Source organism: Purpureocillium lilacinum (assembly GCF_023168085.1).
Source record: "Purpureocillium lilacinum CBS 284.36 DNA, scaffold_4, whole genome shotgun sequence".
NCBI lineage: Eukaryota > Fungi > Ascomycota > Sordariomycetes > Hypocreales > Ophiocordycipitaceae > Purpureocillium > Purpureocillium lilacinum.
This window is the reverse complement of record NW_027072114.1, coordinates 1947927-1960617: the sequence shown is the minus strand read 5'-3', so window position 1 is coordinate 1960617 and position 12691 is coordinate 1947927. Positions and strand designations below refer to the sequence as shown.

Genomic DNA, 12691 nt, shown 5'->3' with positions numbered 1-12691 from the left:
GCCAGGCGGGACTGACCCAAAACGAAACGACGCATGTCCAGAGGGGCGATCAATGCGCAGCGCACTTCCCGTGTCAGACCCTATTTTGGCCGCCCATTGTCGTTTGCTCGTTCAGTAGGTCGGTCGGTTGGTGACGCACAGCACGGCCAGCCAGCCGGTCATGGGATGGGAGGCCGACGGCGCTGTTCCATACGGCTTTGCAGCATATGGCGATGCCCACCCGTGTTGCCTGACGAGGGAGGTGGTCGCATCGAAGAAACAGGGCTGGCTTCCAATTCCACTTCTAGGGCCAGGGGGCCGTTGGGAGGATTGGAGAAAAATGTCCTGCGAATTGCCCTGGTTAATGCTCCGCACTAGGGCGGGCGGCGCCACGAGGCGACGACGGGGAGCCCCTGGCCCGGCTGCTGCCCCTCCATCCATCCACCTATCCAAGGCTGTCCCTCCCTCTCGCACTCTGCGCCTGCTGATCTTCGCCCGTCGCGAGACCACACGCACACACACACACACACAACCACACCAAGCAAACAAATCCAGACCACCGGCACTACACTACCACCCCCTGCAGGGCCACACGAGCAACGAGGTGCCGTCTTCACGTCTCGCCGCACTCTCGAGCCCGCGCCACCACCGTCGTCGACCACTCATCCACCACTCATCTGCTGAAACGGGCTCTGTTGCGTTGCATCCATCCGCCCCCCTTTCCTTCTGCTTTCGCTCGACTCTCGCACGCGCCCGACAAAGCCACGCCTCTTTCATGCGCCCGCTCCTCGTGAACACGTCCCGGCCGCCTCCCTACTACCCCCTGCTCCACTCCTTCGAGAAGAGCCGTCCGCCGCGCGAGCCCATTGTTGCGACCGACCAACCAAGCCCGCGACACCGCCGTCCCCGACGCTGAGACCCCCCTCCTCGTCCCTCCCCGCGTGTCGCTACTTAAAGCCTGCCCCGGTCCGCCGTCGCCGGCCCCAGTCCCCCCCGGTCATGGCTTCCGCTGCTCAAGAAGAGTTCGACGATCTGGTCGCCAAGAACACTGCCCGCGAGACCCTCCATCCCGAGGACCGTGACGACCGAGACCGCGACTACGACGACGAGGACGAAGAGACGGCGTACCGCAACTCCAAGATCGACGCCGCCATGCGCGTACCAACCGCCGCCCCGGAGCTCAAGCTCCCTCCCGCTTCCTTTGATAACGGCCGCGCCACGGGTGTCAAGGGCGTCATCGCCGACGCCCGCTCCTTCCAGACGGCCCGCCGGTCAAAGTGGGTGGACCGCGCAAAGTCGGCCCGCAGGAGCATCTTTGGCCTCGCCGGCGTGACCAGCAGCAACAACAACGTCGGCAGCGGAGGCTCCTCCAGAAGCGAGAGCGAGACGGACGAGGACGCCCGGAGCGCCGACAACTCGGACGAGGAGACGTTTCTGCAGGAATGGCGCGAGACACGGAGGCGGGAGCTCGAGAGCGAGTCCGGCCGCGAGGTGCGCAACAGGAGGACGAGCCCGAGCGTGAGGCTGTATGGCCGGTTAGACGAGGTCGATGCCCTGGGATACCTGGATGCTATCGAAAAGGTCCGGCGAGAGACCAAGGTCGTCGTCTTCGTTTACGACAACGAGGTATGTGCCCGATATCAGTCGTCTCCAACCGACCATGCTGACAAGCGGCGACAGTGCGACGTATCGGCCACCATCGAGTCGGCCATGCTCCCCCTCGTCAAGGAGAACCCAGAAGTCCACTTCGTCAAGGTCCACTACGACGACATCGAGTTCGACCCGGCCGCGGTGCCGTCGCTCCTGGCGTACCGTAATCAAGGCGACTTGTTTGCCAACCTGACGGGGATCATCGAGATGATGCCCGACGACGACTCGTTCGACAGCGGCTCGCTCAAGCACATCCTCCAGGCACACGCCGTTTTGTGATTGCCGCTCCTCCTCAAACGTCTGATTATAACGATACCCCCTTATTCTGCCCACGCTTTTTTGTGGCTCGGCCGGCTCTCGTCGCGGGTACGGCTCGCCGGCGCTTTTTCCTATAGAGTTGCAACCATGACGCTTTTATTGTTCGACATTGACGATTTGGAACTGACGGAGCTGATGATGGGACCGGGCGGGGGGGGGGAGTGCGCGAGGGAAAACCGGGCACGCGGGACTGCTTTTCTAGAACATGATGCATGGATGGAGCGGCGGGACGGCTTTTCTGTTTCTTTTCTTCTTTGGTCCTTGGTGTGTGTACAATGATAATGGGCCTCCGGGACGGGGCGCCGTCGGCTTCTTGTTTCTTTTGCGCCATCTACGGCATCGGACCTGCGGGCGTAGTGTACCAACAGATTTAGGTTGTTAGCCCATGTGTACAAGATTACGCCTTTCACGTCTGACGGCTATGGGGATTTATGAGTAATTACAGGCAAAATGCAAGGTCACCTTGTCTTGGCCGCGAACGGAGGCCATCGATGATGCGGAGGGGGCCCTGACGACCAGGCGCTTAGTAGGATTTGGCGTTCGTCGGCCCAGACCCTCGGCGAGACGTGCGCTGAAGGCAAGAAATCTCCCTTTAAAGTAGAAACGAACGTTGTGCCTTGGCACTGTGTTTTGCTGCGCAGCAAGCACGGGATAGCGACTTCAAAGAAACTCAACCCTCTGCGAGCTTCAACGCGGTCATCAAGCCGAGATGGTCCGTGCGGCGGCCCCCGCCATTCAATACGGAAGTGGTCATTGATTCCCTTTTGGCGGAACGCGAGCCACGATGGGCGTTCGTGGTGGGGGGATTGTTCCCGCCCGCAGACAAGCGCACCCACCTCTGTCCACTGGCCCTACTTTTAACCGCAGCGGCAGTGGGCAGCTGTGCGGGCTGGCAGCAGCAACAGAAGTGGGGACCTTGGCTGGGCGGCGCACCCCCTCCAAGACGGGCACTGGGGGGGGCATCGTCACGCTACTGGACCCTTGGGGCCGAAGCACGTCGCCTCATGACCTCGCACCCCGGGGCGCCGGGCGGTGGTGGTGGTGGTGGTGGTGGTGGTGGCATCAAGGCCGGGCGGGCCCTTGCCCGTCCTCCGAGGCGTGCCATGCCATGCCATGCCACATGGACGAGAACACGTAGACATGTCGTGCCTGCCTGGGTACGCTTGCGGCGGGCGCCAGTTGAGTCAGGACGCTTCGCGAAGCAGCCCAAGTAGCAGGGACCAAGGAGCAGATAGAGGGAGAGGGAGCGAGGGGCTTGATAAGCCGAGGTGACGCGGACGGGCTTGTAAGCACGCAAGTGGCGCGCTGTCGTGCACTTTGGGATGTCATGCTTCGTCCATTTGCATGCTTTAGTCCACGCACGACTTGGTACTACTAATTCGTAGCGAGTATGGAACGTCCTGTTGTTACAGGCCAGTCACTCGCTCATTCACAACCCATCATTCACCCCGCCATCTACCTAAGCAGAGGCACTCGGTGTACCTGCCCGCACCGCGCCGCAGTGAAAGAACAGGCTCGGATTTCGCCTCGCCATTCACTGCCTGCCTGCCTGCCTGCCTCGTGGTGCCTGGCCGCCCTCCTTGACCTCGCACCTCGCAGAAACGGGAAAGCCAGCCAGGCAGGTATCAGGTACACACACGCTCACACACACACACTCGCAGCCGTACGTTCTACCTATCCCCCCTCCCCGTCTTCTAGAACTGGCTGCACTTGTTCGTTCCCTTCCTCCTCTTCCTGCCCGTGACTGCCTCGTCTCACCTTGCTTTCCTTTCTTCCCTTTTCTTTCCCTTCCTTTCCCTCCTCTCCAAACCCAGATTCCCGCCCGTCTGCACGCGACCCGCCCCGCGCAGCGAGCGAGCAAGCCCGCCAGCCAGCCAGCCAGCCGAGCATCATACCCAACATACGCAGTCAGTCCGTCATCTCCGAATAGCTGCCCTGCCCGCCGCCTCCCCCGCCGCTCGGGCTTCAGCACGTTTCTCGACTTATCTGCCAAAGAAACGAAGCGCGGGCCGTCACCCGATCTACCCCGCCCCCTCCCTCCTCCCTGCCTTTGCCTGCCTGGCTTGCCTGCCTCACCCGTTTGGCCCAACGAGTCAGCCTCAGGCGTGCATCTCAACCGTGACCAGGCATCGGCGAGCCGCACCATCGACCCGGGACGTGCATGATATCGGGCTGGCATTCGTTCACCACGCCTTGACGCCTTTTCTGCATGGTGGTCAGTCCCTCCGGCCCCTCTGCTTCTTCCGTCTTTCGTGTTCGTCTCGCGTCGTCGTAACCTGTTCGTTTTTGATGTTCCCTCTGCGTTCCAGCTCCCGCGTTTCACCTTCGTCCTGAACCGACACCCCGCTCACGTCGTCATCCGCGCCCCTCGACCCCGCCGTCACCTTCCTGCCCCATCTACTTCGTATCTGTGTCCGTGCATCTGCCTGCCTTATCCAGACGCCGCTGCACCCTCGCCTTCGAGCTGCTTCATGGCAGTTTGACGGGCCTCTCTTTCGTCTGAGACGCTCGCCCTTCTCAGCCCGCTAACGCCTCGTTATGGAAGAGCAGTCCTCCAATACTGCCTCAACGCCGCTGCCCGCCAACGCACAGCCAGCTAGCCAGCCAGCTTCTGGGCTCTCCGCCTCCGAGCCGACCCTCCGATTTCCCCGGCCGCAAGGGAACAGGCGTCTGGCCAAGTGGATTTCCACGAGCGACCCAGACATCATGCGCCTCACTACGACGGCCGAGGAGTCCGGCCTGGCCGAGTCTACCTACGAGCTCATCTCCGGCACTGACAACGAGTCCCAAGATGGCAACTTCACCGAGTCCATGGACGAGTCTGTCGGCTCTCTCGACTTCCATCGCCCCGACGACGTCCACAGCCTTGCCGGCACAGAGTACACGCACGACGGTGAATCGGTCCTCGACGACGGAGACGCCCAGCTGTCCCAACCATCCTCTGACCGAGACAACGAGACGCAAGGATATGTTGGACAGATGGCTGCTGGCGACGACGGGTCGATGCCCGAGACGGATGATATGCAAGAAACGGACAGCTCCGAGTCCGACGAGGAAGCTCGCTCACGCTGCTCTCTCGAATATACCCAACAGAGTCTCGGGACCCCGTCCATTCTGACCCCAGAGGCAAGTCGGCTAGTCGATCCTGCAGAGCTCCGATCTCGGCCGCGGGAGATCAATATTGAGCAGAACGATGTCGAGGAGAAACCAAACAAAGAATTCGCCGGTTTGCTGGAGATGGCGGTCCACGCCAAAGACTACGTACTGGAGACTGTGGCTACCGCCCTTCCTGGCCTCCTTTTCGCAGCAGCCTTTGCCCTTCTCATCCCGATTCTCTACACTCCGCCCGTGGAGCAACCTCAACCAGAAGTCGTTATCATGACTTCCACTATCACCGCTACTACAACATCATATGTCACAACCAAAGCGCCACTCAATGCTCAGCCGACTGCGCTGGCAAAGAACGGCATGGGACTCATGCCCCTGGGTGAAGGCCTTCCCGAAGATAGCCTCTTTGGCCCAAAGAGGCCTCTGGTTTCTTTGACGCCCCAGCCCCACAGCAACATCCTTCTGCATGTCGCGAAGGAGGTAAAGCAAACCTGGCTGTCCAAGGGCTGCCTGGTTGCTACCGCTTCGAGAGAGGAGAACGATCTCATCAACGTGGTCCTGCTCCCAGTCGACGAAGGCATTCTCGTTAAATTTCCAAAGAAGGAAGCACATGGCGTGGTCAAGCTCTCACTGAAGGCTACATGCCGGCCCAAGATGCAAAAGGTGGTTAAGGTCCACTTTGGCAAGGGGATCCTGGAAGAAGCTCTCGAGATGACCAAGAATCTCGCCCATGATCTCTCCGGGCTCGTGCCCGTTGCCGCCCAAGAGGCGGAACGGTGCATTGAGGGCGCAAAACGATCTCTGGAGGCCGTATCTGACGCCATTGGAAACAACGTCATTTTCGTCTCGGACAACGTCTTTAGTCGACTTGGCCAGGCATTTGACACGGCCAAGCAGTCATTCGGGTCGGTCAAGACGGACGTCGTAACTCGCGTCAAGGGTGCCGCCGAGGAGGTCGCCCGAAACTTGGACACTGCCTCGCAGCAGGCCAAGGAGCAACTGCACAAGGTGCAAGGTGTACAGAACCAACTCCAGCTTGGGCTTCTCGACGCCCAAATCTCTGCAAAGACGTGGTGGCTGAAGGCCACAGGGCGGAAGGAAGCGCATGAGGAGTACAAGCGCAAGGCAAAGGACTTTGTCGCAATGAAGCACGCGGCAGCAAAGCAGCCCCGCCGGGCCAGGCGAGCTGAGGCCAAGGCTGAAGCGGCTCGAAGGTCGTGGTCGAGGCCTATGCGGCAAGGCGACTGCCAACGAGGAGCTCGACGCGGCAGGAGTAGCACGCACCAGTGCAAGGTGGTGGTCTAAGCAATACAGGTGGTTGTTTGTCGTTTTCTTCTTTGGACGCATGGGGTTCGGATTGGCAGCTTGTACGGTATGGAACACGGCTTGGGCTGGAGTTTTGAGGACGTCTGGGTTATGTCCGGCCTCCTCGCAGGCCTTCTTTACTTTACGAGAGCTGGGCGTAGCCACGATATGGACAACGTAACAAGGCCACAGCGGTTTTTAGTCTACTATTTGCGCCCGTTGCCGACTTTGTGATAACCCCAGTTGCGGGCGTCCACGGTGACAGCCGTGCCGTGAGGTAGTGTGAGCCGCCATGGCATGACGTCGAGATATAAAGCCGAAGCGGTGAGACGCATGCTAGCTCGGGCCTAGGCCGACGAGAGTCTAGGGTAGAGTTGATCAAGAAGCGCCCTGAGGAAGCAAGGAGTGTGTGCAGAGCACGTCTGCCGGTAGAGTATGATGTGAGCTTTCCGCATGTTTTCAGGCTTGGCCGCGTGTATGCTTTGGATGGCGGGGTTGGGTTGAGCTTGGAGACCCCCCGTGTTCATCTGCACGATGTCGAAACCGGTGGGCATTTCACGTGCGGACAGGTGATGCTGTGGGCAGTTGAGGTGCTCAGCAGTGTATTTCAGTTCAGGTACCGACCGGTACTTTTTGCCCTGCAGCTCAGGTAAGGTAATGTCAGGCCGCCCCACCCGGGCCCCATGTACCCGCGCTGCACGACACCACGGGCGAGTGACCTCTGGGTCTGTGGTGCTTGGCCCCCGGTTTTCATCTCCAGCAGCCAGCTCCTCCCAGTCAGTTAGTAGCAGGCAAGGCAGGATTGATGCGCTCTTGCCAGCCCTGGAGGCTCCCGAGGGCGCCCAGCCAAGGTACCTGGGAGTACCTGGGTACTGGACCCCAGCGCCGTGCCCGCTCCCCGCCGGCGGCGTGGGCTGGGCTGGGCCAGGGGAGGCAGGGAGGGGCAGCACGCACACGCACAAGCCCAGCAAGCTCTTTCCGCCACGGGCGGCCGGCATCTGCCTTAGAGGGACGGGGAGGGGAGGAGGGGAGGTGAGGTGAGCGACCCCCAGACTGTGTGCGTGCCCTGAATGGCGAACCGTCTTTTGCTGCGACTCATACAACCTGGACATCAACAACCCCTCCCGCCCCAACGTCGCCCAAGCAGCAAAAAAAAAAGTATCTCCCATCTTTTCCCTTCCACACCGCCCACGGACAAAGGCGAAAAGCACATAGAGTACCGGTGAGTCCTGCTACCCAACTGCCCCGTTCAGCGGCGCGATGCCGTGCCCCCCCTTTGCGCGCGCTCCCTGCTTTCCGCCCCCTCGCTGTCTGTTTTTTCTCCTTTGCGGTGGGGCTGCCTCGCGACCTGGGCTTCGCCCCTCCCCGCCGGGACCGCCGCGCTGGAGGGGTAAAGCAGACAGCTGCTGCCTTTGTGTGGGCGGTAGAATTTTGAGGGCTGCGATGACTGACCTGACGTCTTGATTCTCTCGTACTTGCAGGTCTATCCAGAAAGCGAAAACCCCCACGCACAGAGTCCGACACCATGTCTTCCACCGAGAACACCGATCCCAAGGTCGAGGAGCCCAAGGTCGAGGACCCGAAGGTCGAAGAGCCCAAGGTTGAGGAGGCCAAGCCGGCCGAGAAGACTGAGGTATGGAAACAGTCCACTCCCCCGATGGCGCAGCGCCGAGCGCCCGCACGAGATCCCACGCCGCTGCGGTTGCGGTCGCGAGAGCGAAAGAGCGCTACGTGCCGGCGTGCGAGCGAGCGGAGCGCCGAAGGAGGAAGCCATCCGCTGACCTATACCCCTTTGCGACGCAAAATAGGCTTCCACCGATGAGTCCAAGCCCGTGACCTCGTCCGCCGTCTTCTCGATGTTCGGCGGCGGTGCCAAGAAGGAGAAGAAGGAAGAGGAGGAGCGAGGCGACGTGTCTGGCAGCGCCAAGGCGCAGCGCGAGGCGGCTGTTGCGGCCAAGGGCGAGGACGGCGAGGAGGCTCCCGAGAGCGAGGACGTGCACTTCGAGCCCGTCATCAAGCTGACCGAGAAGGTCGAGACCAAGACCAACGAGGAGCTGGAGGAGCAGGAGTTCAAGATGCGCGCCAAGCTGTTCAAGTTCGTCAAGGAGAGCAGCGAGTGGAAGGAGCGTGGAACCGGTGACGTCCGCCTCCTCAAGCACAAGGAGAACGGCAAGACGAGACTGGTCATGCGCCGCGACAAGACCCTCAAGGTCTGCGCCAACCACTACAGTAAGTTTCCGCGCGTTGATGTGCTCGCGGGAGGCGTGCCCCGCTGACGCGAGACGCAGTCGTCCCCGAGATGAAGCTGTCCCCCAACGTCGGCTCCGACCGAAGCTGGGTTTGGAACGCCGCCGCCGATGTGAGCGAGGGCGAGCCCGAGGCCGTCACCCTAGCCATCCGATTCGCCAACTCTGAGAGTAAGTCGCGGGTAACTGTTACGCTCAAGTCGAGATTCAAGCTGACAGGATGATTACAGACGCCAACCTTTTCAAGGACGCGTTCCTCAAGGCCCAGAAGGAGAACGAGGCCATCTTCAAGAAGGCGACCGAGGAGGCCGCTGCCGCTTAAGCAGCCAGTCGCGTCGACCGCCCAGCGGATTTCGTCTTGGAGTCGCCACCGCTCCCTGCCGCGGACCTGAGGCGCCCTTCCCACCCCCCATATAGTCACATCAGCGCCAGCATCGTCACCAGCGATGATTGCAATCCCCCCAGAACCACAGAGAATCCCACCACAGGCAGCACTGAAACGAACCCGGACGGATCGAGGATCAGAAGGGGAAAAGGATCAGAGAATGTGAGCAGGATAGAGCACCAAGTGGTGCGTGTCAGGCAGGAGGTTTGACGGACGGAGGACAGCATTGAGAGCATCAGGTCACAACACCCCCCGTAATCACAAGCAAAATAAAAATGCATTAGAGAAGGCGTCATGCGTCGTAGATGGTGTCTAAGCGTGCTGTAGGGGGGCGAGCAGGGCGGGATCGGGCGTGCCTGGGCGGACGTCCGTCGTCGAGTCTGCGAATGCCCGAGTGTAAAATGTATTCTGGGGAATGTGGTCGCGCGGTGCATCGACCACGTATTGCTTGCTACGTAGGCTCTGTGCGTTGTGCCCTTTGCCCAGTAGCGGCAGGGAGGCTTGGTTTGGGGGGAGCCACATTCGCAGTGTACTTCGTCATGTGTTGAGGAATTTGAGGCGACATGACATGCTGCCCTGAAGCTTGGGGGCTCCGTGGATGCCGGCGTCGATGATAGCCCTACCTTGAGGCGTCACCGAGGGAGTTTTGTCGTCGTAATTGTACTATTCAGCGCCGAGCATAGAGTTGACAGCCGAGGCTGAGGCGGGAGCGCGTCAAAGTGCGAGTGCCTGGACAACCTAAGGACCCAACTTTCCATACGCCTGGAGGTACGAGTCCTGTGGGCGGAGCCGCTGGAAGGGGCCACGGACCTGAGGCGGGAGCCGCGACTGCGAGTGGACGCTAACACGGCGGGCCTTTCAGCCTCCAAACGTCCCGTCTGCGTCTACCTGGGCAGGGCAGGGCAGTCAAGTCAGTCTTCCCTCACAACCTGAACCTGCTGTTGCTGGGACCCGACCCGACCTCCAAACCCGCCGCACCGAAACCCATCCCCGACCCTCCGCGGCCCGCGTCGCATCAACCATCCCATCGCTCCAACGACCGCCTTTCGCTCGAGACGCACCGCACAAACCCGGCGCTCGCACGCACGCAGGCACGCCACTGCCTCCCTCCCTCCGCGAACCCCAACTCGAAGCGTGCTCTCCCCGTTTTGCTTCCTCGGGACGCGGACGAAAATCGGCGCTTGCTCCTGCTCTCGCTCCTGCTCCTCCTCCTCCGCCTCCGCCGCTCCGTTTTCCCCTGCGTTATCCCTTGACTGGATCGCAGCGTGTTAGGATTTTTCCCTTCACACCGACGCCCGCCGAACAAACCGACCGTCCACGCTTCTCGCCGAGACTCGATTCCCCCGAGAAAAGAGACCTGCCTTGCTTCTCCCCCACAGGGCTGGCCGAATCTATTATTACTTCTTTTATTTTACCCTTTCTTCCCTTTACCGCCCGCCGCCGCCGCCCTTCTTTGTTTGGCCGAGTACTAGCAGCGCGGAGGCGAATTAATAGTCACGACCGGGGCTAAAAGCTGCTGCTTGTTTGAAAGACGCCAGGGCCGAGGTTTCGTCGTCGGAATTCGTCAAGAGAAGGAGGATATTATAAGAGCGAAGAAAGAGAAGAAGGAGGCTGCAATCATGTTGGTCGAGGTACGTCTGGAATTGCGCACACGCAGAGAACACAGAACATCCACGAACATACATGCACACACGCACGCACGATGGGCGACCGCGGCGCGCAGCTGTCGACCGACTGTCCCGCGCGGCGGCTGGCTGGTAGGCTGTTCGTCCGGCTGCTCGGGGAATGGCGGGAAGCAGTCGGCTGGGAAGAACAAACTGTGCTGCCGCTGCCGGCTGGCGGACAGGCGGGCGGTATCGGGGCTGGCGGCTGCGCGCGGTGCTCGTACGGCGGGCGCTGCACAGGCTGTGAACAGCTGGAGCTCTGCACGATTGATTGTCGGGCAGCCCCTCGTCACCGCGGCGTGGGACGCTGAGCTCGTCTGCGTCCGTTGCCGTGTTCATTCACAGGTCGCGCAGCTGCGCCTGGTTTCCCCTCCGCCCTCTCTCCCATTCTGCATGGTTTCTCGGCCTTGAGCTCTCGCCATTTCTCCCCTTCACCGCAACGTTTCACACCGCTGCCAGTAGCAAGCGCATCCTTCTTCATTTGCCTGTTCGCTCGTCGTCTGCCCGTCATGGCGCCCGTGACGAGGGCCAGAAGGAGGATCATTCTGCGCGTTTCCGGCGATTCTGACCTAGATGTGCAGAGGAAGGTCAAGGTCGTCACCGACCAGAGCGTCATGTAAGCATACCCTACTCTCTTCGCCCATGCACCGCAAGGGCTGCTGGCTAACGACGAATGAACAGCGACAAGCCCTCGCCCGTGGCCGAGTTTCCCATGAGAGAATGGAGCATAAAGCTGCATTTGCTGGACGAGGACGGCAACGAACGGCCGGCGGATGTCTTCACGAAGGTCGTCTACAACCTGCATCCTACGTTCGAAAACCCTACTCAGAGTCAGTCTTTCCCCCTCTTGTCCCCGACGACCCGCAGCCATCCAGTGTTTCGGTAGCCTGGGGTTAGGCGGTTGGACTCCAAACGCCGTTTGCTGACGCGATGCACAGCCTTCACCAAGCCCCCCTTCATCTGCTCCAACGAGGGCTGGGGAGAGTTTGAAATCTCCATCGACTGCTACACGACTGAGAAGACGAAGCTCGCGCCTATCATTCACGACCTCAACTTCCAGCAGGAGCACTACGAGGCGGTGCACACCGTCACCTTCAAGAACCCTTCGCAGGCGCTGCAGGAGCGGCTGCGCGAGACGGGCCCCCTGCCCAACGACGAGGACCGCCCCAAGAAGAAGGGCCTGGCCACCAAGAAGGGCGCGCAAAAATACGACTGCGAGAAGATTGCCGAGGCCCTGCAGAAGCTCGACGACGAGGAGGACCTGCTGCGCGTGATCCAGCTCATCAACGAGAACAAGAGCGCGGAGACGTACATCAAGAGCGATGTCGAGGGTGAGTCTTTTTATCGTGTCCCCCTCCCGTCTTTTGCCTGCCCCCCCTCCCCTCGACCGTGTGCCAATGTAGGTTTTTTGCGTTGATTCATGGCGGCTAATAGTGGACAATCTCGTTGAAGCCGGCGAATTCTCGATCGACCTTTACACGATGCCCGACGTCCTCTGTACGAAACTCTGGGAGCACCTTGTAAGTGAATCGAGACCTTGAGGGGTAAGACCAAGACGTACGGATGCTGACGGCCTTGGGACAGTCCAAGAAGAACCTGATTAGCTAGGCCGCTGAATCAGCCCTTCGACGTTGGGAGTCTGCCAACTGAGCTGCGTAGCCGAACTTGGGCGACCAGACGGACCGGACCTCGTGTGGATGACAGACATGGACACGCGTGAAACAGCAGCGCTGTCAAAAGGATCGATCGTTCGGCGTTGGCGCGAGCCTCGACGAGTTTGAGAATGGGGGGTTCCGCATAGTACAGTGAGGACTTGGGGCCTGGAAGGGTGAAATGGGCAAGGAAGGGGTCAAGGGGCGAAAAGAGGCGCGAAAGGTGGTGTTGCTGCTCCTTTCTACGGTCTTTGGAGCCCGGGAGAGGAATGCCTTGTTGTCTTTTTTAATCATTGAGTTTTCACCTTTTTTGTGACCTTGCTAGGTACCGGAAACGCGGAATGGATGACCATGGGAAGGTCCCTGTGCTTTGTTTGTTTACCT

At 60.6% G+C, this 12691-nt stretch overlaps 4 protein-coding genes across 4 annotated transcripts; all 4 read left to right on the top strand.

The window, feature by feature from the left end:
* Positions 1–978: 978 nt before the first annotated feature.
* Positions 979–1908, top strand: PLICBS_005772 (uncharacterized protein; the record flags this gene model as incomplete). The annotated part of the gene is made up of 1 exon (XM_065600799.1): positions 979–1908. One exon carries the CDS (start codon positions 979–981, stop codon positions 1906–1908), a length of 930 nt encoding a protein of 309 aa, XP_065456871.1.
* Positions 1909–4485: 2577 nt separating this feature from the next.
* Positions 4486–6360, top strand: PLICBS_005771 (uncharacterized protein; the record flags this gene model as incomplete). Its single annotated transcript, XM_018319475.2, has 1 exon — positions 4486–6360. The coding sequence occupies one exon, from the start codon at positions 4486–4488 to the stop codon at positions 6358–6360; it is 1875 nt and encodes a 624-aa protein (XP_018181949.2).
* Positions 6361–7885: 1525 nt separating this feature from the next.
* On the top strand, positions 7886–8928 carry PLICBS_005770 (uncharacterized protein; the record flags this gene model as incomplete). Its single annotated transcript, XM_018319474.1, has 4 exons — positions 7886–7993; positions 8169–8589; positions 8649–8777; positions 8837–8928. 4 exons carry the CDS (start codon positions 7886–7888, stop codon positions 8926–8928), a joined length of 750 nt encoding a protein of 249 aa, XP_018181948.1.
* A 2236-nt stretch (positions 8929–11164) lies between these two features.
* PLICBS_005769 (uncharacterized protein) lies at positions 11165–12263 on the top strand (the record flags this gene model as incomplete). Its single annotated transcript, XM_018319473.1, has 5 exons — positions 11165–11271; positions 11337–11485; positions 11594–11986; positions 12090–12175; positions 12240–12263. 5 exons carry the CDS (start codon positions 11165–11167, stop codon positions 12261–12263), a joined length of 759 nt encoding a protein of 252 aa, XP_018181947.1.
* Positions 12264–12691: the final 428 nt, after the last annotated feature.